Source organism: Ostrea edulis, chromosome 4 (genome assembly GCF_947568905.1).
Source record: "Ostrea edulis chromosome 4, xbOstEdul1.1, whole genome shotgun sequence".
Lineage (NCBI taxonomy): Eukaryota > Metazoa > Mollusca > Bivalvia > Ostreida > Ostreidae > Ostrea > Ostrea edulis.
Genome location: NC_079167.1, coordinates 2,824,102 through 2,849,916, shown reverse-complemented (window position 1 = coordinate 2,849,916; position 25,815 = coordinate 2,824,102). Strand labels below are relative to the sequence as shown.

The window sequence follows — 25,815 nt, the reverse complement described above, 5'->3', positions numbered from 1 at the left end:
TTGTAGGATTCATAGACAGACCCATATTCTTTTTTTTTTTTTAATTCATTGATACAGTCTGCAATAAAAAATTGTCTCGTGTAGAAATCGCGATCAAATCAATTCACGCATCTCTACCGTGCATCTATTCTACCACCTTTTCCAAAAAAAAATGAAATACAATATACTGGTAATTCATATATTAACGTTACAAATCGTTTCTCCATTTTTTCATGGAATCTGTATAATAGATAAATAATAAAGAACATAACAGTTACGAAGTAAAAACTGCAGGCCTATATAATCAAAGTACATCCTTTATTGAATGACCTAGATAAAGAAAAGTTATAAATCAACATCTGAGAAAAATTGTGTCAAAGTGTTGAGGTCAATGTTCATGTTCACGTGTTCATGAACACACTCCTTCCACCCGTATCAACGCCCCTGAAAATAAAATCTTGGTCTAAATAGGTTGTTTTGCTGAACTAAAAGTTTACAAAAACAATTGGAAAGTTTCTGCGGTGTAAATACATGCCAAGCACTTGTAATAAACAACCCAGAATAGTGCTGAGTACCTAATTGGCCGCGCATCAGTACCATTGTAGAGTATGCGCAAATGCTGGACTTTTGGACCCTGACACATCAATCAGCTGATATACTTATATACACGGTAGATTTTGTTGTATCAAACATAATAGCTTGCAGTCGCAGGAGGCGACAACATGGATTACCGCGTATTTCTTATTTCATCCCTAATAGCGGGGTCGTTTGCGGGTAAGTTTTCTGCGACATTCAGTTCTGTCAATGGAAATTGTTGCTTTTGAATTTCTTCTTTTTACTTCTATTTTCTTCTTCCTTTTTTGCTGCGAAAAATTTGAAGATAAAAGAAATGTGCCTTGAAGAATATTTTCAGCATTTAGATATCGGTCATAAAATAAAATTTGAAAAAAATTAAATATTCTGCAGAACAACAATTTTGATAGATTAAATGGCGACAAATTTTCAGATAGTCAATAATAATGTGCAAAACATTTCCTATGACTCTTTTTTTCTTTGTTTTCAAATAGTGCCGGTACAGAATCTCAGATCTGGATTATTAGGACAGACATCATGTGCGAAACAATGCACGGGTAAGCCTTACGCTAAGGAATTAATGGGCGATTCCCGCAACTTACATCCCAAGTCTTGCTTTTTAATGCGCAAAGCAAAATGTAAATTAATTAATTCTATGTCTATCGTATCTATTTTTCAATTTTCAATGCCTTATTGCGCTTTTATTAAACTCTTTAATTAAAACAGACGCAATAAGTATATAATATAAATATTTCATTGATGAACTTTGTAACGACACAACACAGGGTAGAGTATGTAAGGTTATCAATGATTTAAACGATCTATGATATGAAATTACTCCCATAGACTCTGGATTGATCGTCATTATCAACTGAAAGTTTACAATCGCGAATTAACGCGAATTTGAGGTATAATGAAGAGAAAGATATAGAATGACGAGCTGTCAAATTCTCAGTAGTAAATATGACAGTTTCCCCATCCATTCTTTGCCAAAGTTGAAAAGTCAATACTTTTATCGAGAAATAAAATACACTGAAAAAAGGCTACGTTTATAACTGGTGTACGCAAACATCAATGTCTTTCTGGAAATGAAAACATTGCCTCGTTTCGGGAATTCTTTCATAACTGCATATTATATGATACATAAATCAATACACCTGATGTATCGATAAATTATTGCTGAAAATTTCATACTTTGTAAATACGATAACTACTGGCCTGTTGGCTTCGCATGTGAAGAACCGGTTATGATTCTATTAAAAGTTGGTCCTCGTGTACAATGAAAGTATTTCTCTTTTATAATTATTTGCTCACACTTTTCAGAAAAGAGTAAGTTTGGATATATCTCAGGAGAGACATATAAATTCACCTACCAAGGAGAGACAAAGACAAGTATACACAGTGGAAACAAGGAACAAGCAGGGCTGAAATTCACAGCCAGTGTTCTTCTGGAGGTTCTCTCAAAATGTGAACTTTCACTCAAGGTGCTCGAAATTATTTTATTCAGCAATCCAGTGTTTGGATCAATTAAAATGTTTTTTGATTATATACATGTATAAATACGTCAAGTTTAAGTAAATTTCGTAAAGTAACAAGCAAAAACACCAACCCAACCCCCCCAAAAAAAAATCAGGGAAAGGGATATATATATATATATATATAGCCCTTATATATACATACATACACGAGGCCTGTTCGATATGTAATGTGTATTGTACGACATCTCCAAAGCATTCGACTCAAATAGTGAAATGAACATTACATCCCTTTAAAGTATTCTCCGCGGTTTGAAATTCATAATTTCAATCATTTCTGAAATGCGTCACGGTACGCTGATTTAGGTAGACCTCTGAGGCACTGACCGATGACTGAGCCAAGGGTTTGTCGGGACTTGTAACGACGACAAGATAAGAACTCTTTAAGTTTTGGAAAAAGGAAAAAGTCGCAAGGGGCTAGATTTGGAGGGTATGGTGGGTGTGGCAAGACGGTAACCTTCTTCGACTTCTATGTGATGGAGCATTATCAGGAAGTAGACGAACATGCCTATATCCTGACAAAGGGCGTCGTTTATGATAATATTTTTTGAGCTTTTTTAGTATAACATCTCGGCAATACCGACTTTGGCACCGAAATTTGTACGGCTATATCATCACATGAGAAGAATATGCAATAAGAACCTTCTTTGTGCTTATGGTCCTTTTGGCAACTATAGGCCTTCTACGGTGTTTAGTTAGCCCTATTTTGTTTCCAATTTTTCTTACTGGTTCGAAATAGTGGACCATGTTTCGTCACTAGTAACAATGTTTGCAAGTTGTCTTAGATTGAATTAGGGAAACATTTTGAGCAATCGCTTAGCGGTTTGTACTCGTACCCGTTTTTGGTCATCTGTCAATATGCGGTGTCCATCTGGCAGAAATCTTTCGTACTTTCAAAATACGCTTCAAAATGAAATGCACCCGCGATAGCGATATGCCAACAGCTTTGACAATATGACGAATCGTGCATCTGCCATCACTTTCAATTATTTCCCTGACTTTTGAGACATTTGCCTTGCCTGTTACAGTCACAGGTTGGCCAGGTTTTACTGCATCTTTGACGGACTCTGTGCCAGCAAGAAATTTCTTTTACCACCTACGAACTGTCTCATAAGATACCTTATCAGACCCATAAACTTCCCCCATTTCAGTAAAAATCTGCATTACTGAATGAACGAGTTTTGTGCGAACTTTTATATAAGCTCTAATTTCTTCAATATTCTCAACCCGTTTCCCAACCATTTTTACAACAGTGGTCAACGACTGGCTCCATTGAAATGACTATAAGTTTAAAACTATGTGGAGCTGAACGCTCGTGTTTATACCGTTGGAAAGGTATTGAATAGAGCTATTCAAGAGTATCATCATCCACGAAATCGTGCAAAGCATTATCGCGCTGTGTACAATACGCATTACATATCGAATAGGTCTATATATATATATATATATATCCAAATTGTGTTTTTAAAAAAAATCACAGTGTCCGGTATAAAATATTAAAAGAAATAGAATAAACAGTACACAAAGTTACAAATTTAACGCAAGCTCTTTCATTTTATAATCCTCAGGCGTTACATTTTAAAATAGTTTTGAAATGGTCTGACGTCATGAAAGCGCTTGCGTTAAATTTTTAACTTTGTGTTCTGTTTATTCTATTTCTTTTAATATATATATATATATATATATATATATATATATATATATATATATATATTAATTTGGAGATTATAAAGTTTTAATTTAGGTGTAATTCTGTTCTCATCACTTCTATTCCCGTGAATATTTCCAAAATGTTACCTGCTATATTAATCTCCCTTTTTTTTGAAGGAGAGGGGGTACTTTTTTGTAGTGACATTTAACAGTCAGGGAGAGGGCTAACTTAGGTTTATCCAGTTGCCCAATCTCATTCAGAATTGAATGAAATATTGTTTTTAACAATGCAAATTTAACAGATATCATAATCTTTTTATTGCTACTATTCATTGACTCTAAGTGTCTTTCACTTCAGCTGGAAGATGTTGTTTTGTCTGGGTCCGACCCTAATTATTCGCAAAGACTGTTGACTGACACTCAGTCGGCTGAATTCAAGAAGGCACTAGAAGAACACCATCTTCGTTTCTCCTTCCAAGACGGCATCATGGAAGAGTTATGTCCCCTTCCAGAGGAGAGTGAATGGGTTCTCAATATCAAAAAAGGAATTTTGTCTTCACTACAAAACACCATGGATTCCTTCAAAACTGAACAAGGTCTTGTTGAAGTAAGTTCTAGACTAATAAAAAAATACATGAAATTATGAATTTTTTTAATTAATAACATAAATCTCTTAGTAATAAAAATGCAAAACTTATGGTGACATTGACCTCTTGCAACTTGTCTGAATAGTATCACTCATTACACATACAGGGGTGAGTAAGAAGTTCAGTATGACTGGTAACATTTCACCATGATTTGTAAAAATAATATTTTATGCAAAGACTGATGTTGCTGGAAAGTGCAGGACTCAGTACAAGCTGAAACAGGAGGGATGGAAGACGGTAGCCATTGTAAAGTCCAAGGACATCAGTACCTGCCTTAACCGCCATGGATTTGACACTTCCATGGGATCCATTTTGTATGAGGTTCCAGCTGTAAGTGTACATCTGGTGTAAAGTTCTCCTAACACATTAATAACTTTTCCTGATTTACTATTACTACAGAGAATACATAACATGATAATGGGATTTTCAAAACTTTTTAGACCCTTCACTCACTCCCCATCATGAACAGCAGCCACGAATGTGAGCAGAAGATCTCAACAGATGGTCACATGGAGAGTGTTTTGTGTCATGAAATTCACTTGTTCGCACCTTTCTCTAAAGGAGACAGTGGAATCATGACAGAAGTGACACAGACACTCAAGTTTGTCTCCAGGTCCACTGGAACCACATCTAGAATGAGTAAGAGCACTTCACTAATTAGAGACAAAAAGAAAATCAAACGTTAGATATTTCATTGAGAAGTCGCAGTAGAGAGTCCCCTGCGATATGGGACATTCAAATGATTGGAGTTACAAATTGCTGTAGAACTTTGAATATCATTTAAACTTTGTTGATTTTCTCACAGGTGAGGTAAGCAGAAGAGACACCCTTCTGTTCACCCAGGTTCATGGAGAGAAGTCAATTACCTCCACTAAAAAACAAGTAAAGGACAAGCTAAAGGAGCTATGTCTCACTACTGAGAATGGCATTCGACCAGAAACCCCAGATCTGTTTGCCCAGCTTGTCATGTTAATGAAGCAGGTGGATGCCAAAACAATGACAGATATCTTTAACGACCTCAAGGCAACTTCTTTCTGTCCAAATAACATGAAAAGAACCAAGTAAGTACCACAAACGTGTGTTATATTGAAACATAAAAGAATCTGTGTCCTAAGACATCAATTCTTTGATCGAGGACCAAGAGAATTTCCTGAGCAAACCTTAGACAGAGACTCTATTAAAGTGAGCAAAATATTTTGTTTAAAATTATTCTAAATTGGTAAACCAATAAAAAAAAATTCGGTCTCTTAACCATTGAATTTGTTAATTTCAGGAAATTCTACATGGATGCCATTCCAATGGTTGGAACTGGAGCAGCAGTGAGACAGATTACGCAGCTTATCATGAACAATGACATAACAGGTGCCCTCACTGAATCTTGGCTGGTCTCCCTCTCTTTCATCCAGCACCCCACTAAAGACATGCTAACTGAAATCGCTGTAAGTTAATAACTCCTCTATATCCAATATATCATTCACTTTAGAGAAAACTATTGTAACCAAGATGAATTTTTTTGGAATGCAAAGCTCCACTCTGTTTTAATGAGAGAACATTTTGAATTTCTCTTCATTGTTTTCAGAAAATGATGAACACGGTCCATGGCACCAAGATTCTGCTTCCCATGTCTACCTTGATCCACACATACTGCCAGAAAGAATCTTGTGAAAATGATAAAGACATTGAAGAAATCCTCAACAAAATGAAAACCAACCTTGGAAAAGATTGCAGCAGTTCTAATGAAGAAAAGGTCTGTCAGCATCATTCTCTTGATTAACAAGACCCAGTACACTGTCAGCATCATTCTCTTGATTAACAAGACCCAGTACACTGCAAACCCGTTTTCAATTAGAGTGATCTGCCTCTGATTTACTAAATTTCTATTATCATGATTGATATTTAAGGTAGCTCCATCCTCATGTGACTTATCAATATTATTGGTTAAAAGTGGAAAAACTGTATTGATTTCCACTCAATATAGTTTAATATAATTAATAACCAAAGAAAATATATATGTTGCCACCTTTTTAAAGATGTCAGACATACAAAAAACAGAAGTATACATCAACATCAGAAAATCACATATTTTCGTTAAACAGAATAATAAACATAGATAAAAACTTGCTGAAATGACAAAATTTAAATATCAACAGTTTTAAAAAACTGATTAATTCATAAATATGTATAGATTAATTGCGGATACTAGGTAAACCAATGTATAATAGACATCAAGTAGAGGAAATTCCAGCATAGGAGTTATTGCCCTTGACAAAATTATTTTAATCATAAATAATTGATTATCTATGAAAAATGTAAACTTTTTCAGTATAAATAGTTTACCAGATTTTTTATTATATCTAGTGAATAAAATTCCTCAGAAAGATATATTTCTAACATGCGCAAAGTTTAATTTATTAAGATTTTTGCAAAAACCTATGACATCACATGAGGATCGATCAACCTTAAATTCCAACTAGTAATAACATTGACAATGTAATCTGATAATTTAGCTTTAGTATAACATTGACAATGTAATCTGATAATTTAGCTTTAGTATAACATTGACAATGTAATCTGATAATTTAGCTTTAGTATAACATTGACAATGTAATCTGATAATTTAGCTTTAGTATAACATTGACAATGTAATCTGATAATTTAGCTTTAGTATGTTTGAATCCCACTGAAACCTCTTAAACCATTCAACGCTATATTTTGAAAAATTAAGTTTTGAAAGAAGCTCCAAAATACCATTCTTAATTTGGGTTGTATTGTTCCTTCATGACAAGAAAGACCATAAGTCATAGAATTACTGACAAAGTTCTGTTGTATTGTTCCTTAATGACAAGAAAGATCATAAGTCATAGAATTACTGACAAAGTTCTGTTGTATTGTTCCTTAATGACAAGAAAGACCATAAGTCATAGAATTACTGACAAAGTTCTGTTGTATTGTTCCTTAATGACAAGAAAGACCATAAGTCATAGAATTACTGACAAAGTTCTGTTGTATTGTTCCTTAATGACAAGAAAGACCATAAGTCATAGAATTACTGACAAAGTTCTGTTGTATTGTTCCTTAATGACAAGAAAGACCATAAGTCATAGAATTACTGACAAAGTTCTGTTGTATTGTTCCTTAATGACAAGAAAGACCATAAGTCATAGAATTACTGACAAAGTTCTGTTGTATTGTTCCTTAATGACAAGAAAGACCATAAGTCATAGAATTACTGACAAAGTTCTATTTTCCCTCTCAGTGTACTTAGTCTTCTTTATTGAACTTTAAAGTCTTTTTAAAACAAAAGAGGAACAAGTACTAAAGCATATATATATGCTTATATATATTTATCTGGCAGATTCTCCTGACTCTGAGAGCCATAGGGAACATTGAACAGACCCAGGCATTCATCCCAGTCCTAGAACAGTGCTTCTGGAGGAAGAAGAGTTCCATGGGAGTGAGGGTGGCTGCTGTGGAAGCTCACCGCAGGATGTCATGTGCTGCTGATGTACGCTTTCATTCATATATCTTTTCTTAGTATTATCAGAATCTTTGCTTTACTTCCAATTAAATGTTATAAATGTATTGTTTTTCTAACACAGAGAAACAACTTGATTGCACTGTTCCGAAATGCTGATGAGGATTCTGAGTTGCGTTTAGCTGCTTACCTTCAGGTCATGAAATGTCCAAATGACATCATTCTTCAGCAAATCAAACAAACACTCCTTTCAGAAGAAGTGAACCAAGTAAGTTATATTTCTGAGTACTGGTATATGTAATCATTGGATTACAAGTCTAGTAGCACATCGTATGCATGTATTGGGTAATTTTGGCATCAGGAATATTTGGCAATTTTTTCTCAAGGAAGTAGTTTGAAATGATGGTGATTTTTTCTTGTTCTGGGCTGATTTTGTGTAAAAATGGAAATTCTGACAAACTGATTTCTTTAAAAAAAACCACCAAAATTTCCACAATAAAATTACTCGATATACATTATGACAATTTCATAAACAATTCAGGTCAAATTATTAATAGTCTTCCCCATTCAAATCAAATTTTAAAAATGATGAGATTTTGATTAAAATTGATATTGTAAAGTTCTCTTTATTTACATAAAAAAAAATGACAGCAGTTTTAAAATGAAGTAAAATATTTTGATAAACAGGTTGGCAGCTTTGTTTGGACCCACTTAATGAACTTGAGAGAATCCTCCAGTCCCTACAAGGAAACAGTCAGATCCATGCTGGAAAGTGAGGACCTTCCCAAGAAATTCGACCTTGATAAACGCAAGTTCTCCAGAAACTACGAATGGTCTCACTACTCACAAGATTCGAACATGGGAGGCATGCTGGACAGCAACCTCATCTGGTCACCAGAATCTTTCGTTCCCCGATCTGTGTCCGCTAACCTGTCTGTTGAGTTGTTTGGACATTCGGTAAATCTTCTGGAGATTGGAGGACGTGCAGAGGGACTAGATTATCTTCTGGAATCCTACTTTGGACAATCTGGATACTTCAAGGATGGAACAATCACCCCAGATGAGAAGGAACATAATGCCATCAAAATGAAGAAACTGGAGAAGATGGACAAAGCTGTTAGTCTCAAATAAAAATAAACATATATATATATTTATTTAAAAAATATGAAGAGAAAACACTTACTGAGACTCTATTTCAAACCGATTACTGAGACTCTATTTCAACCGATTACTGAGACTCTATTTCACTTTTGGATATATGTATATATATAGCATAATATATAGATAAGATAAGTTTATTCCAATTTTGGGCCCAGAGGGCATAACAGTAAGACAGTTTATAAAGAAGGAAATTCAAAAAGAAAGAAATATGTATATATATATAGCATAATATGGACCAATAATTATATCATTGTTCATTATGTTCAAGAAATTTTATTTATTATTCATAGTTTGACAAGAAAGTTCAAGAACTGAAGGGAGCAATGTATGCCAGAGTGTTTGGAAATGAAGTTTTCTACAATCAACTTGGACAGTCCACACCAAAAAAGACAGGACAGAGCTTTAACTTCCTGGAAATGTTCCAGGAACTGGCCAAAGGAAACGAAATCTCCTACACTAAAAGTAACATGTTCATGGACAGTAGCATCATTGTGCCCACCATAATTGGTCTGCCCCTCAATCTGACTGTGAACGGAACTGCCAGTGTGGACCTTAAAGGACGGGCCACCATTGACATGACCAAGCCACACAAGAGCATCTTAATTGATGGTATCATGGAACCAAGGTACTAGAAAACAATGGATACCCATTAATTGAAAAAGAAACAGAAAATACATGTAATAGAATCTCCTCTTAGTATCTCATTGTTTTTATCCAGAATGAATTCACTGCAAAGAGTAACATATTCAACTCATTTAAATACACATATTTTGCTTTTCCATAGTGGAGCAGTAGAGTTTGTGTCCATGATGAGTGTGGATGCATTCTTCACCAAGAGTGGCATTAAGATGACCTCCACACTCCACTCCAGTACTGGGGTCAGCACCAAGATACAAATTAAAAACAGAGAGGAATACATCTTCAATTTTGATGTTCCAAAAACCAAGTCAGAAATTATCACTGTCAAGTAAGCCATAAGACTGTATTTTTTAAATAACGAAACAAAAACACAGGAATTATGTTAACTATGATCTTGCTGATTGAAATTTTCTTTGCATACTGGTATTGATTTCATCATATTCCTTCCACATCCATTTATTTCTTTAAAAATGAAATAAGATTAAAAAGAGAACCTACTCTTGATATCTTAGATTTTCTAAAAAAAATAAATAAAAGGAGTCTGTCTGTGACTTAATAACAAAATTTAATTTGTTGACGTGTAATTCAATACCTATGAAAATTAATGAAACCACTGTCATGCTAGCAGTGGGGTACTACTGATTTAGAAAGATCTCTGTGATAAAGATTTTAATTAATGCTTGAGCAATGGATCAATCAATTCATCTAGCAATCAAACTTTAACTTTCAGATCTTCCCTATTCATGGTTTTCAAAGACCAGGAGAAGAAACAGGTGCCTGCTACAAAGGACATAGTCACAAAAAAGTCCTGCTCCGGACATACCTTGGTCCGTCTGACTGGATTAGAGGTCTGTGGAGATGTGGCTTATCCCCATAACAAGGACGACTATCCTCCATTCCCACTTAGTGGCCCAGCACATGGTGTACTCGTTCTTTACAAGAGAGACTCACATAAAGGATACCAGATAGAAATCAACCAAATCAATGTAAGTCTATCCTACAGGCTCCATACAATATCAACAGACAATTATTGGTACACATATGAATTCTTTTCTGACTCTTGTTTCTATTTTATGTAGTTTATATATGTCATTGCTAAAGAATTGGTAAAAATGTGAAATGTATTTGGTATTCTTTAAGGCACTCTAATCTGTGTGCAGTAGCATTATGTTCAGGCAAGGTTTACTGTTTGGTGAAAAAATCTTTTAATAAACTGTTAATAGAATTAAAACTTCATAATATTATTTTATTATTAGAACAAAAAACTTCATAATATTATTTCATTATTAGAACAAAAAACTTCATAATATTATTTTATTATGAGAACAAAAAACTTCATAATATTATTTTATTATGAGAACAAAAAACTTCATAATATAACAAAAAACTTCATAATATTATTTCATTATTAGAACAAAAAACTGCTGAACTTTGTTAATAGAATTAAAACTTCATAATATTATTTCATTGTTAGAACAAAAAACTGCTGAACTTCAAAGTGTTCTACGACACACCTGGATCAAAGATGGAAAGAGCCACAGGATTTGAACTTGAGGTGAAGAAAGATACCAAAATTCTAAAGACAAGGCTGATCTCTCCATGGAAGAAGGCCAGATTTACAGGTCAAAATTGATTTTATACTTAGCCAACCTATTTCTCCTTTGTCCATCTACTTTTCAAGTTTTACCAAGTTCAAACACTATGGGTACTGCAGAATTAGTTTGAAAAAAATTAGCAAGTTAGTTGGATCTAAATATTGACTGAAAAGTGTTGGGGGTGGGGGTTGGGGGGGTGGTGGTGGTGGTAAACTTTCCCTATTTTTGGAGAATTGGAAGTTTTTTCTATACATGTATTTGTGGTCATGTCTGTAATGCAAAAGGTAATGGTAAAAAAAATCAGATGCTCACAAAATTCTGCATGGTGAATTGATTTTACAATGTCTGCTCTACTAAACTAGTAACTAACATGTCTCTTTGTCATCTACAGGCAGTATAGTGGATGGAAAGAATGAAAAGAAGCTTTCAGGTCTTGCCATTGTTGATGAAACCCAAGAATACAGACTTGATTCCTCTGTTGTCATCAAAGTCCAAAGCTCTGTGACCACATACAAGCCTAAAGTAATGATCTCCTATCCAACGGCCACCCCAATCACCCTTGATGGAAGTGTGCGAATTGAAAATTCAAAGCTAAAACAGATGCTAGATTCCACCATTGTTCTAAAGGGAATCAAAGATGATCCAATCACAATTGAAAGTATGTTTGAATCATATCATAGTTTTATCTAATATGCAAAACCTTTGGAGTAAGGTAACAATTTTAAATGTTGTTTTATTTTCAACTTGCACAGCTGATATAAAAAATACTCCAAAAGCTAAAGGCGTCTTGGTCAAATTCAACCACGAGAAAAAGAAGGAATATTCGGCAGAAATTATGGCCAAGATCAATAACCAGAAGAAAAAAGTGACAGTATATCCGAAGGTCCTCATCAAGACTCCTGTTAAGGAACTGGCCAGTCTGCGAGGCTCACTTGTTGGAGTGCCAGAAACCAGCCTAAGGGTTGACCTCACACTGGACAAAGTTTTCAGAGTCCCTGCAACATTAAAAGGTAGTGACTATTTAATCTGGAAATTTTTGTGCAGATTCATTGATGCAAATTTTTTTTTTTTTTGGCACCCATATTTTGCAATCAATTGATTTGTTGCTAAACACATAAAATGTGTTTTGTAAGAATTATAAAATATTTTTGTGTTTGCAATAAACTTGCACAACCGTTAACAAGATTATCTACATAAAAAATATACAGATTTAAAATATGTACAGCAATGGGCCTTTATTAATCCAGACACTCAATATTTTTAGTAATTGCATATTGCTTTGGACTAATCAAAATGTGTTACCTAGGAATACATTTTCTACTACTTCTTCAAGAAAAACTACTCAATTCTGAAATCACTGCTGAAGTAAATTGAAGAATAATGTGCACCTCCTGGGTACATGATATGCCTGTTTGCAACTACATGATGCATATTTATGTTTGCATTCTTGAAGTCACAAGCTGTGATGCTGTTAATTGCAATTCCAAAATGAGGCCACAGTGACTACTTCTGGGTTGTGACACACCTTCCCATGAGATGCATTAACTGACCAAGTATGATGGTCCTGGGCCTCACAGTGTAAAAGATAGATCTGGACATGATTGAAGTCTGTATAGCCACAAAATTCCCGGAGGCCACAGTGAATTAATTATCTTTGGGTTGCGATACACCTTCCCCCATGATGCATTAACAGACCAAGTTTGATAGTCCTGGGTCTCACAGTGTGAAAGATACGACCTGGATACAAAAAAACTAATTCATGGATAGACGGGCATATAAATTATATATATAGAATTATAAATTTAGATTTTACAACTGTATCCCCCAAAATAATACTTTTCACTGTTTGAAAACATAAAAGGAACAAGATCTCCTAAAATAGAAACAGAGAACATAAGTTGTGTACATTTATAAATTAGATTAATTTGTTTTCAGGTGATGCCAAGAAAATTCAGAAAGGGAAACGAGTATTCTACAAGGCACGTGCTAACTACAAAGGACCATTAAAAGTTACCTGGAAAACAAGACTGAATATAGACAAGAAGCCCAAAATGTTAACTGCAAGAATCAAGGGAGACTATAATTTTGTCAAAATTTTCAAATGGGCCAAGGACAGTTTTTCCTACAACAGCAAAATTGTTAACAAAAGCACCAAGACATATAAAAATGTTGACATCAATTCGTAAGTATAGTGGACAAAAATGGTTACAGAAGCATTTTTTCTAATTAATAAAGTTTTGCGATGAATAAATGCCTACCATCTATTTCAGGAATTTTAAGTCCTCTCGTTACTCGGAATTCAACAACCTCTTTGTGCTGAAATTTACCAATCGCGTCAACAAGGTTGCTGAGCTGAAGTCTTCTTTTGACTATGGGCGAACTTACACGAGCAAAGTTAACAAACAAAGGGTGAAAGTTTCTGGTTTGACAAAGTACAGCTTCAAGAAGAACGGTGCAAACATCAGCTACAACATCACTCTCTTGCATCTACCTGCTGTAAGTCATGTTTTCAAATCAAAGTCAAATCTCTAACACCAGAATTTCTTCATTGTATTTTAGATAACTATTTTCCTCATAAACATATAGGAAAGTGGAAAGGATTCCAATGTAACTTTAAAAAAAATTGGAATACAGAGCCTAAAATCAAATAAGGGAATTCAATATACTAGTAATTTTTGGTGAAAAGAAAAAAGAGAGAAGAAAATGCATCATATGTAGTATTCAGCAACGAAAGATTCTATTTTTTCCCTAGGAACTTGATGCCTCCATCACAGGTACACACTCGCACACAAAGAAGAATGTCAAATCAAACATAGCCATCCGTTATGAAGACAAAAATACTGTCACTGCTTCCATTAGACTAAATGATGAAACCAAGAAATTCCCAAAATACAGTGGGAAAGCCTCTCTAACTTATCCTGGAAGGGACATCGAAATAGAAGGTACTGGTTCACGAAAAACTAAAAAGGAAGGTAACATGAAGTTGACAATCCAACATCAAAAGGGAGTCAAGTCCACATTTTTGGGGCAGTACACCCAGAAATCCAATTCCTCAATTGATGTTAAGTCTAACTTAAAGATACACAATCAAAAGGCTATCTCCTTAAGTGCTTCAACAGACATCAGCCTTGCCACCCCTAAAATTGATCTGACAGTGGTCCATGGTAATGATCAGTATGCAATGATGGCCTCTGGAGAGTATCAGCCATATAAATATGGAAAGATCATCTCACATGTTCAGTATCCTGCACGCAAGGTTGTTGTGGAACTGGAAGGAGGAAAAAAAGAGGGACAGTGCATTGGAAAAGTTGGGGTGAGCTGGGATGCCATCAATGATGCAGACAAGAGAGTTTTGCTGGAATGCATCTCTAGAGTCAACACTTTGCAGGACTTTACAATTTTCACCAACCTTGAGTATCCTGGTATGAAGATTGCTGGTGAACTCAGGAACCTAATCAAAGCCAATTACAACTACAAGACATCTGCTTCAGTCTCTTGGAATCCACAACAGAGGATTTTTGTTGAAGTTGATTTACTGGACAATCGTAAGAAATACCGAGGACAAACAGAAGCCACATTATCTGTTCAAACACCTTTCAAGAACTTTGAGGAATACCAACTTAAAGCTTCCAGTAAATATAAGAAGTCAAATTACGAAGTTCAAGGCGGTGTAACCTGGTCTAAAGGTAAAACTTTTTCAGTGACTGCTTCAACTAAATACCCCCCAATGATTGAAGATCTCAATCTGGTCCTAAAAGTGAACACTCCATTCAAGAAAGTTGGTAATCCACTTCTGATCTTGCAAAATCAGCTCTCTCCTGAAAAATCCCAAAGTGGCAGCTTAAAACTTGACTGGGGGAAAAATCAGTATATTCACATTGAAACCCATGGTGAAACCACTGCTTATGAGCTTTACAGAAGAGAATTCACAAGAAACATTGGTTTTTCATCCAGCATCCTAAATTATGAGAAAGTAATCTTCAATATCACCCATGAGGACAATACGGAAAAGTTTCGATCTCAGGCTGTTGTCACTCATAACAATGATAGATATCTGTACAAGATTAGCATGGATCACAAGCTTACAGGATGGCAGTTGGACAGCAAAGGAACGTTTGATATCCAGGGACCTTATGACACCATGGTTCTGGTGTGGTCACACAAAAACACTGACCGAGATATCAGAAGTACATCCGAGATCAAATGGGGAAAGCGACAGACCTTCACTGCTGAGTTTACAGGAGACATCCAAACCATACCAAATCACAAGATTACTGGCAGATTCCAAATGAATGTACCAGCCACCAAACTAAGAAGAGTTGATGCCATCTTTGAGCATGAAAATAAAATTGGATTTATCAAGACTTTAGGTAAAATTGTTGCAGACAGGGAAAACATTGGTACATTTGATTTGAAATATGGCAGGCAAGTTGGAAAAGCTGATCTGGACTTGAAAGTTAACAGTAAATACATGGACGACTTTAGAGTGAAGTCTTTTGTGCACAGTGCTACTATGCCAATCAAATCTGGCTTGGAGATCCAATGGCACGAAGCCCAAACCATTGCTGCTGCCTTCACTCATTCTGATGTTATGAATCACCTAGAAAGCAAATTGATATTGAATACTCCCTTCAAACAAGCTAAGAGGATTGTAATAGATGCAAGTCATAAACTAAAGGGTATTGATTGGGTAGCAGAGGGCAGTGTAAATTATGCCCCTATGCAGACAATCACGGTTGGAGGTATTTACAACATCCAAACAGAAAAGAAGGCCCGCGTATATATCACTTCACCATTCCCAGCCTTCAAGAGACTTGAAACCGGGGTTTTCTTCCAAGGGAGCTGGATACAGTTCAAAACTAACTTTGATTTTGAAATCGACCCTCTTGTCAAGAAAATCACAGCATCTTCTGAATGGAGTTATAACAAGCTTTCAACCAAAGGATCGGTCAGATTAGATACACCCTTCCAAGAGTACCCATACATGCAAGCCAATCTTTTAAGCCAATACAAAGTAACATCAAGAGAATCTAGCCTCATACTGGAATATCTCCCTACTCAGAAAATTGAACTAACTGGATCTTATGTTACCAAGCCGAATAACCTGGAGGGAACATTCACTTTAAAAACTCCAAGAAACAAAGCAGCCACAATCAGTTATAGACAGAATGGTGATATAAATGCTTTTGATAATCATGCTGAAGTCAAATATGATGGAGGAAAGAAAATTATCATTGATACTACATTTGGTATTAAGCCTAAGGTGTATGGTACTTTCCATATGGAAAGCCCAATGAGAGGATATAAGAAAGTGGATTTCCAATTCAACCATGAAGGCAAAACATGGAAAAATCTGAGGACACAATTCCTTTATGGCACAAATGCAGACAAAATTGAAGTTGAGACAATATTTGATATTGTTGGGGCCCTTGAAGCAAAAGCTATGATCAAGACTCCATTCCCAAATTTGAAAATAGCTGAAGCTAGCTTTTCTCATGATGGTTCTTTTCCTAATCTAAGAACGAACATCAGGGGCATTTTCAACAACACAAGTATCGAGACTAATCTAGAAATGTCCCATACCATGAAAATTACTGGAGGTAAAATCAACTTATCAACAACATTCCCTAATGCCAAATTTGCAGAAATAGCATTCAATCATGAGGGATCTTATGACAATTTCCAAACACATGTGGAAACCACATACAATGATATAAAATGCCAATCAGATACCGTCTTCAGCCATTCTGCTGACTTAACAGCATTTACTCACACTTTACTGGCACCACCTATCAAAGGATGGGAAAAAACAATGATTACTTTCAACAGGGATGGACCTTTCAATAACTTTAAATCAACAGGAGAAATCCTGTACAAGAACCAAAAGATTTCTGGCACCTATAATCATAATGTTCAGAGAGGTGATGTAGCAACAACAGCAACACTGATTACACCATATACCAATGACATCATGTTTAAGTTAGATCAGAATCAGAGAAAGCGGGGATTTACAACCAATGTTGAAATCTCCATGGGTACTGACAACGAATGGAAGTGTCGCACAAATTACAAACTTCGCAACAATGAACTTGTTCTTGATATTGATGAAACTCTAATTATGGCAGGTGAGAAATACACGACAAGCTTCAAAATTGACCATGCAGGAGTCCCTCTGGCATTCTCCACCAAAGTGTCAGGAAAATACCAGTCTCACACCATAGGAACATCTTTTGATTTCAATGGACAGTCATTGGATGACATCCATGCCTCTGTAAAAGTTGATTCCTCATTTAAAGGATACACTGAAATGGATCTGGTTGCAACACATAAGAAAAATAACAATGAGTATAAATCAGAAGTAAAAGCAAGCATGGAGAAGAAACACCAAGTAGCTGTCAGTAGCACAATCACAGCTGAAATTCCAAAAATGGACATCAATGTTGGTTTGCAAACATCATTCAAAGGTTATGAATCTGCCTCTTTCATAATCAAAACAGACAGACCCTCTGAAAAATACATAGGAGAGGCTAAAGTTACTTATCCTGGTGGAAACACAATCACAGCTGAGGGAAGATTCAAAGCTCAGTTGCCTGTTGTAGATGCCAACATTCAAGTTGCCACACCTTACAAAGGATTTGAAAGCTTTGGTGCCACTGTGAAATCTACGAAGTCCACCTCTGACTTTGAGGTTCGTTATGGAGACAATAAGAAAATTACCAGTTCCATGTCTCAAAATATTAATTTCCCAACCATTAATGTGAACTGGGCAGTTACAACATCCATGAACACAGTGTCTGCTGAATTCAACAACAAGAAAGTGGGCAACAGATACACAACCACAATCTCAACCAACATTAATGGAAAGAAGAGTTCCACCAGAGCCACAGTTTCTGTAGATTTGCCGTCTGTTGATGTGGAAGTAACCATGAAGAACTCTCCACTTAAAGAATACTACAGTTCTAATTTCCCATCAGACTTGACATTAGTTTTGAGGAACTTTGGTGACATGGCTATAGCAAATACTGATATATACTTGACTGTTGATGGCACAGAAAAGGCAAGACTTAAATCAAGCATTAATACTGGAGACCTACTTGGAGATGTCACTATTACTATGCCTGATGGAAAACGTATCTCCATTTCCCACCAAGCTCAAGACAAGTGGACACGTACATTGGATGCATCATGGACATTTGATGCCAAAAATAAAATGCTTACATCTTCAAGGTGCAAAGTGAATCTCCCAGATGTTGACTGTTCTATCAGCATGGAATCATCTTATAATGAAGACATCCAAGTCACTGTAGTGAATACTGTAACTGAAAGTCAGATCTCTTCATCAACATCTGCTTCCTATGGAAATGCAATGAAATACAATGCAGAGATGACTCTCTCTCCTGTCCCATCCAATATTTTGTTCAGTCTGAAACTAATTACTCCACATGAAGGTTTCACAAACTCAGAAATTTCTTTCACTCAAACTGAAAACCTCAAGACTTACAATAGTAAACTCATAATCTCCTCCGACAAAATTTCCACTATAACTTGGGATGGTAAACAGAGGATGCAAGGCTTATTCGACTTCGACTATTTTAGCAGATTCACAAGCGATTTTGAACCTGTTCAATCATTGCAACTTAGTATCAGCAGCCAAAAACAAGGCGAGGAATACATCATGCAGGTGGAGACTTACATAGATCCAGTTAAGAAGTTAAGTATTGATGCTGAAGTAATTCCAATGGGAGACAGTGGGAAAGCTAAGTTACATCTTGCAATTGAAACACCATATAAAGAACTTCAGAGCTTTAAGTATAAAGAAGACCAAACACTATCCAAGAAGAATAAGAACCACATGAGATCCACCAAAGCTGTCCTTGTACAATACAATGGTGACACATATTTTGATACAGATGAGGAATTTGAAATTCTGATTGCAGATGACTGGCTCTATGATTATCAAATTAACTTTAGACACCCAAGGCAGATGGAGTACTCATTCTATGGAAAGAAGGATGGTAATCTTTTCACTGGAAAATCCAGTGTAAATTGGAACAAAGAGGATGTTAACAGCAATATTCAAATGAGTGGACAGGCCACCATTGCCAACAACAAAGATCTTCATAACCAAGTAAAATTAGAGGCTATACATGCAACAAGAACTGTTGGTTTAGATGCCATTCTTCACAAAACATCCAACATGAAGAGATCAAACATAATTGTGATATGGGACAAAGATAATGGCAAAAAAGCTGGATTTGACCTTCACCAAGATGGCCAAAAGTATACCACAAAGATTGTAACTCCATCGAGATCTATTGAAATGGTAAATGAAAATAATCACGGACGCCCTGTTTCCTATAGTGAGAACACCTTGTTCTGGGATGCTGATTCAGACAGAGACAAGAAGGCTGCCATCCGTGTGACAAGTTCTGGTAAACTGAACATTGACCACAAAATTGACATCAAACTGCCAACTTTCAACAAGGTATGTATAAGTATATCTAATGACTTGTGATCATCAGAATTTGAAAGTTATTTTTCGGTACTTTTGATTGCTTACTGATTTTCTCTACTACTACAGGAATACTCAGTTCACACAAATATTAAGCGAAATACGAAGTTCTTTGAAAGCAATATGCAGTTCTCCTACTCTTCCAAGAAAAGAAAGACAATTGTTATGTCTGTCAGAGTAGATGACCTCTCCATTGGAACCCAGTCTTCCAATTACAGCTGGTCTGTAGGCTTATCCCAGAAATACAGCAACTTGGACATCACCTTGGCAGGACACCTAGGTCAGTCTGAAAACACTGATACATTTGGTGCCAGTGTGCAATACCAAACCAACCAAAGACAAACAAAGAACATGAACCTGCTTATGGAGATTAAGAAGCTACAGAGAGAGATTGCTCTCTATGTGAGTTAAGACATTTTCTTATAAATTCTCACTTTATCTTAACCTTAATTCTAACTTTAAACATTGCTTCCTGTTCTCATTATGACCAAAACATTTCAGATGGATGTTCCTAAAGGCAAATCGATGGGAGTCATTGGTCGCGTGGAATCCACGTCTCCTTTGCTAGTTACTTTGGACAGTTTGGAAAATGGAAGACAATCTGAGAAACTCAGGGTCAAAGTGGACAAGGCAAAACGAAGTGTTGAAGTCAAGGCTAGATATGACACAGGTACACTTCAAAATACCTCCAAAAATGTTAATGTATATCTATCATACTAGTTTTAATATTTACAGAACTTAAGGAAGACTGCAGTGGAGCAAACATTCAGTGTGGTTTCTTATTTCAGCAAATCCTAACTCAGCCCTGCACATGAAGGCAGAATTACCCACCAAGAAAGACATTCAGGTTGAACTCTACAGAACTGGCAACTTTGAGCAGGTTACAGACTCTCTAATCAACATTCAGCTTAAGGACTCCCGATTCCTGCACTCAAAGATTAACTGGAGACCAGAAATGTTTGCTGATGGCATGGTAACACACTTTTTTATTATCACCACATATGTCTTAACTGAATGCTCTGATTGTGAGTGATTTAATGTACAAATCCAATTTCAAATAATGTACATTTCAGGAGTTTGCAGCCCAGAGAATGATGAATGATGCCACAGAAGCCAATGCTGAATTGTTGAAAGTGGGAAATGACATTGCTACTGAGCTAGCTGGTAAAGATTCTACATTCAGTAAAGAACTGATTAATGAGATCAAACCTTTTGCTGAGGCTCTGGCCAAACAAGTCGAAGACTTCCAGGATGAACTTAATGCCATTAAACAGACACTGAAGAAAATGAAAAATAATAACGACTTATACCTAGGAGATCTGAACCAATTCTACAACAACTCTATCCAAGAATTTATGTAAGTGCTTTGAGATACATGAGTATTTGTTTCTACCTTTAGGTCTTAACCATTTCATAAATGTGAACAAGGCACTTCAGATGACAATGCTGTTTTCTTGTAGTGTCCAATATGGCAGAGCTCTCAGAACCATGCAGACCACATATAGTGAAATTAAGACAAAAGTTACTGAGCTTTCAGAGGAAATTAAAGCCTATCCCTATGAAGAGAGATACACCCAGTTAGTTAATGACATGTCATCAAAATTACAGGTATGGGGTAAATTTATAGTCTATGATAAAATTCCATTAAAATGCAAGAGCAGAGTATGTGAAGTATGGGGTTATTTTCTTTTTTTTTTTGGGTACAGAAATGCAAGAAAGAGACTCACAGTTGGATTATGAAGGAGGTGGACACAGTTACAGCCAACGTCAAAGAAAATATCCGTTTCCTTCAGCAAAAGATTCAAGAACTTCTCCAGAAAACAAAGACCATTGCCTTGCGTATGCTTTTTTTTCATTTTGTTTATATATATATATATATATATAACAAAACTTTCCCAAAGCTTCCCTGGTTCTTACAACCATGAGAAAGATGATGTAAAATATTTTTATATAGTAAACTAATAATGTGTCGATTGCATTTTGAAACCCAGAGGAAGAGCCATCAATATATTGAATTTCTATTTGTTGTCACAGAAAAACTAGACCTAATCCTGCAGCATCCTGACATCCAGCAAATGCAACAGCAAATGTCCATCATTTCCAAGCAACTCCCAGCCATGCCAGATTACAGCATCTATGTGAAAAAAGTCAAATCTGCCATGAAGAAAGTGGATATGAAGAAGCCCTACAATGAGGTGGTTACCAAGGTGACATCTGTTCTACAAACCAAGTATGATGAACTCCAAAAAGACCAAGACTTTGTCAAATTCCAGACACTTATGATGGAAATATATGAGGAGGTACAATGTACTTCATTTGATAATTTTTTTTATGGAGAACCCCCATCCCAGCTTTCTACTTTAATACTACCAAATAAATCTATAGTCTCTATCTATATGCTTTAGAAGTGATCAAGAACTCACCATAATGATCACATATCAATCAAAGTCAATTTCTGTGGTCTTTTCTTATTTCAGTTATCCACTAGATTTGAATTATTATCCATCAAAAAACAACTTATGGATATTGCATCTCAGATGCATGGTGATGTTAGGAAATTCATAGTTGAGGACATTGCTGAAATGAAAATTCTTGGATTTGATAAATCCAAAGTCATCACCTTTGACCCAGAGAATGGTAACATTGAATTAAACATCTACGTGCCTACAAGGATGGAAACACTTGACCGTCTGCCTAAGATTCCAGTCACCAAATTCAGAAATCTCATGAAAGACATGGCTGGAAAAGTCAAGACTGTCATCCCTGATACAGATTTCTGCTTCTGGGATGTCTACTACAGATTCAGACCTGCAAGCCTTAATCCCATTGACTGGATTCCACCCTTCAAAGGCTATGCCTTTGTGGCTGGTAATAGGCACTACATCACATTTGATGGGAAGAAATTTGATTTTACTGGAGACTGTAGCTTTGTCCTCACACGCGATCTTGTCAACCACAACTTCACAGTCATCATGAACTACAAACAAAATAAGAATACCATGGAGTCTCTTCTAGTTCTCGCTGAAGGAACAACAATTGAAATCTTCCCCGACTTCACGGTAAGTTATATTGTAAAGTATGAAACACATAAATTGTTAGAGGTAACTGGACAAAAGATTACTTATCTATACATTCTATTGGTAGGTGAAAATTAACAATAGGCCCCATGAGTTCCCCTACATGTCCCGCAAACTGAGCCTTGAGCGAGTAGGAAACTGGATCAAACTGGACACTGGACGTGGACTCCTCATCACAGGAGATCTCCCAAGCAATGTCTTTGCACTTGAGGTTAGTGGCTGGTACTTTGGCAAACTGGCAGGAATACTGGGAACCTTCAATAATGAGCAGTACGATGAACTGACAGCAGCTGATAACAAAATCACCAAGAATGAGGACAACTTCTACAACAGCTGGGAGGTCAGCAAAAAATGTCGACCCAATGGAAACAATGCTTTGGCCATCATCCAGAATGAAACTGAAGCCAAGTACATCAAATGCTCTGAAGTCCTCAAATCCTCCGACTCTGTCCTCAGACCTTGCTTCAGACAAGTAAGTTCTATCCTTTCTTTATTATCAGTAAATCAAAAAACTTAAAAAATCAATCACAGCTAGACAGTCAATCAGCAATAACTCTCTCACAAACACCTGACAGGTTAATCCAGACAAAGCTTTTGAGATGTGCTTGAACCAAGATATGTGTGCTGCCGCTAAATTCTACCTCCATCAGTGTCATCAGAAAGGTGTCCATCTTTCCCCTCCACAAGAATGTGGTATGTATCAAAACCCGATTTCTGATCAGTTCTTTACTTCCTATAAGACAGATTTACCATATAATATGCAAATAAGCAAAGTAACAATTTCTGCTCATTCCTCACAGTTCAGTGTGTTGCTCCCAATGATGAGAGTTTCGTGGCTGGCGAGACCATCAGGATATCTCCACTCACTGATGACTTCAAGCCTGTTTCGTCTGCTGACACCGTCTTCATCGTGGAGGAGAAACCATGCAACAAGGAAACAACAAAACACCTTGGATCTCTGGTCTATGACATCGAACAAGAACTCACCAAAGCTGGTAAATACATTGCTAACCTTTCATTGAGTTACACCATAAGTATAAAATTGTGCGGCACCATCAGCAAGTCAGAAAATTACAAGAGATTCTATATGATTTTACAGGTCTTTCAAACAACAAGTATGGACTAATAGGATTCAACAAGAAGGGGTCCCACAGCCACACAATGGAGGGTCAATTACTTAATGATGCAACAAAGTTTAATATGGGTGTAGAGAGCCTCACATTCACAAGCTACAAGACAGACACCCTGGACGCCATCCTGCAGGCAGCCAATTATCCATTCCGTGCTGGTGTGGTGAAGAACATCATACTCCTACAATGTGGACTCTGTTCTGAGATGAAAACCATGCAATACCATCATATCAGATATATTCTGCAATCTAGAAACATTAAGTTCCACATCCTGAGAGATCAAGAATTCATGCTGGGAAACAGGATTCCTAAACAGAAAATCTTAGGTACTTCTGTAGTATATAACTTCTTTCTTAAACTCATTCACTAGATTAGAGAGAAAATTAGTACACTGATATACATTCCATCCACACTGAGTACTTCAGATCTATAAAAATCATGTACAACTGCTACAACTTTCACCATACTATATAGTAAATCATGCAACTTGAAAATTCAGGTATTGACAGTGACAGGAAGTATGTTCTCCACAACTCTAAAGACAAGAGCTTAGAAAACATGGGCATCCCAATGGACACCTGCTCCCACCTAGCCCTCCTCTCCAATGGCTCCATTTTTGATTCTAGCTCATTCCTCCTGAAAAAGGTTCGCCATCAGAAGCTTGCTATTGACACCGTTAGTAACCGTGTGGCCAAGACATCCACCACTGCTGCCTGCCAGGTCTGTCATTGTGAGACAGATGAAACAGGTGCTCCACGATCAGTCTGCAGAGGCTGCTACTCAGAAATGAAAGATGTGAGTAACAGGAGTTTTCAAAGTAATCTTGCTACTGATGTTAAAATCTTCAACAGTACTTCATGATTCTCATGGTCTGACAACTAATGTATTTTAGAGAGAATTAAAGCTAGTATTTAAAACTTTACACCTGTATCATAACTGGGTGTTTTTAATTAACAGTATATTAGCCTTTGGTGGAACCGGCTAAGGCACCCCATGACACTGGAACAAGAGTTTAACAATCAGCTAAAGGTAAATTGTTCATACTGCTTAAATCCTCAGCTTGCTTACTGGTTGTTCCTTGTGTACTTATAGAACAACAAACTAACAAAGGAAAAACCCAGAGGACTTGATATTGTTAGTGTTATGATTAATAATGTATAATGATAGCTTTACTTCTTTCAGGAGTTCCTGAATGCCAAAAATGGTTGGGCAGTCCTGACTGCATAAATATGATGATGTGAACAAAGTGTTAAGTGATTTCCCTGTGATTTATGCAATGAACAATGCAGAAAAAAAAACTTAACTCATTATTGTCATGATAACAGTATACCCATTTTTCATCAAACTTTTCAATACATTTCTCTGTATCATTTATTTTAGTATTTTTATAATGAACTTTACCAATTAAAGCAAGATGTAAAAATAAAAAATCCTGTATATAGTTGTGATTTTATTTATTGTTTACTGTTAATAAAGAATTGAACCTTTATTGAAACGTAATGAATTATCTTTTGCTTGAGCATTTGTATAAGAAGATATATCCAGCATAAATAGACATTCAGAGTACATGGTACGTTTTTATAAAATGGCATATATTTTGATGAAAAGAATTTTGTCAGTGGATATTTTGAAGTCTATCATTAATAATGGATTTGTATGAAAATTGAAATGGCTTTTACCCTTTTTATTATTTACAGGCCTATAATCCAAATTTTACTCTTATTATTTAAAGGCCTGTACACAAAATTTTTCAGAGGGAGTGTGAAAACCTGAAACTTCCAAACAGAATGCAATTTGTGGACTGTCCAAGATTTTGATCTATAAAAACTGAATTCAGAAAAT

At 36.0% G+C, this 25,815-nt stretch overlaps 2 protein-coding genes across 7 annotated transcripts in view; one reads left to right on the top strand and one right to left on the bottom strand.

Moving 5' to 3' along the window:
- Positions 1–586: 586 nt before the first annotated feature.
- Positions 587–25,462, top strand: LOC125671703 (uncharacterized). 2 transcript variants are annotated; one of them, XM_048907565.2, is made up of 36 exons: positions 587–753; positions 1,047–1,109; positions 1,876–2,036; positions 4,096–4,344; positions 4,562–4,714; positions 4,825–5,023; positions 5,190–5,445; positions 5,658–5,823; positions 5,964–6,131; positions 7,740–7,889; positions 7,984–8,127; positions 8,547–8,975; positions 9,311–9,645; positions 9,805–9,987; positions 10,390–10,645; positions 11,134–11,281; positions 11,646–11,912; positions 12,007–12,264; positions 13,190–13,436; positions 13,525–13,750; positions 14,007–19,739; positions 19,836–20,168; positions 20,268–20,436; positions 20,555–20,739; positions 20,840–21,123; positions 21,227–21,374; positions 21,473–21,605; positions 21,801–22,066; positions 22,244–22,825; positions 22,911–23,315; positions 23,419–23,536; positions 23,644–23,838; positions 23,943–24,299; positions 24,473–24,768; positions 24,931–25,002; positions 25,156–25,462. In XM_048907565.2, the coding sequence occupies exons 1-36, from the start codon at positions 702–704 to the stop codon at positions 25,198–25,200; spliced, it is 13,431 nt and encodes a 4,476-aa protein (XP_048763522.2). In that variant the 5' UTR covers positions 587–701; the 3' UTR covers positions 25,201–25,462. The 2 variants fall into 2 exon arrangements, with proteins under 2 accessions (XP_048763522.2, XP_056017588.1); XM_056161613.1 differs by having other exon boundaries at positions 24,931–25,462.
- LOC125672825 (N(6)-adenine-specific methyltransferase METTL4-like) overlaps positions 8,460–25,815 on the bottom strand; it is a 36,477-nt gene continuing 19,121 nt past the window's right edge. For 3 of the 5 annotated variants that reach the window (XM_056161618.1, XM_056161620.1, XM_056161619.1), the window contains one exon: positions 8,460–8,954. The gene's annotated coding sequence lies outside the window, so the exon portion shown is untranslated. Of the gene's footprint in view, positions 10,959–11,047; positions 12,250–25,815 lie in introns of all 5 variants that reach the window. The other 2 variants (XM_056161621.1, XM_056161622.1) reach the window with 2 other exon arrangements.

Bases quoted from the DNA above. Each gene is read 5' to 3' on its own strand.
- LOC125671703 (XM_056161613.1), top strand. From the start codon at position 702: ATGGATTACCGCGTATTTCTTATTTCATCCCTAATAGCGGGGTCGTTT. The intron at 20,740-20,839 runs GTAACACACTTT...TGTACATTTCAG, and splicing joins AAATGTTTGCTGATGGCATG to GAGTTTGCAGCCCAGAGAAT. The intron at 21,606-21,800 runs GTATGCTTTTTT...TTGTTGTCACAG, and splicing joins AACAAAGACCATTGCCTTGC to AAAAACTAGACCTAATCCTG.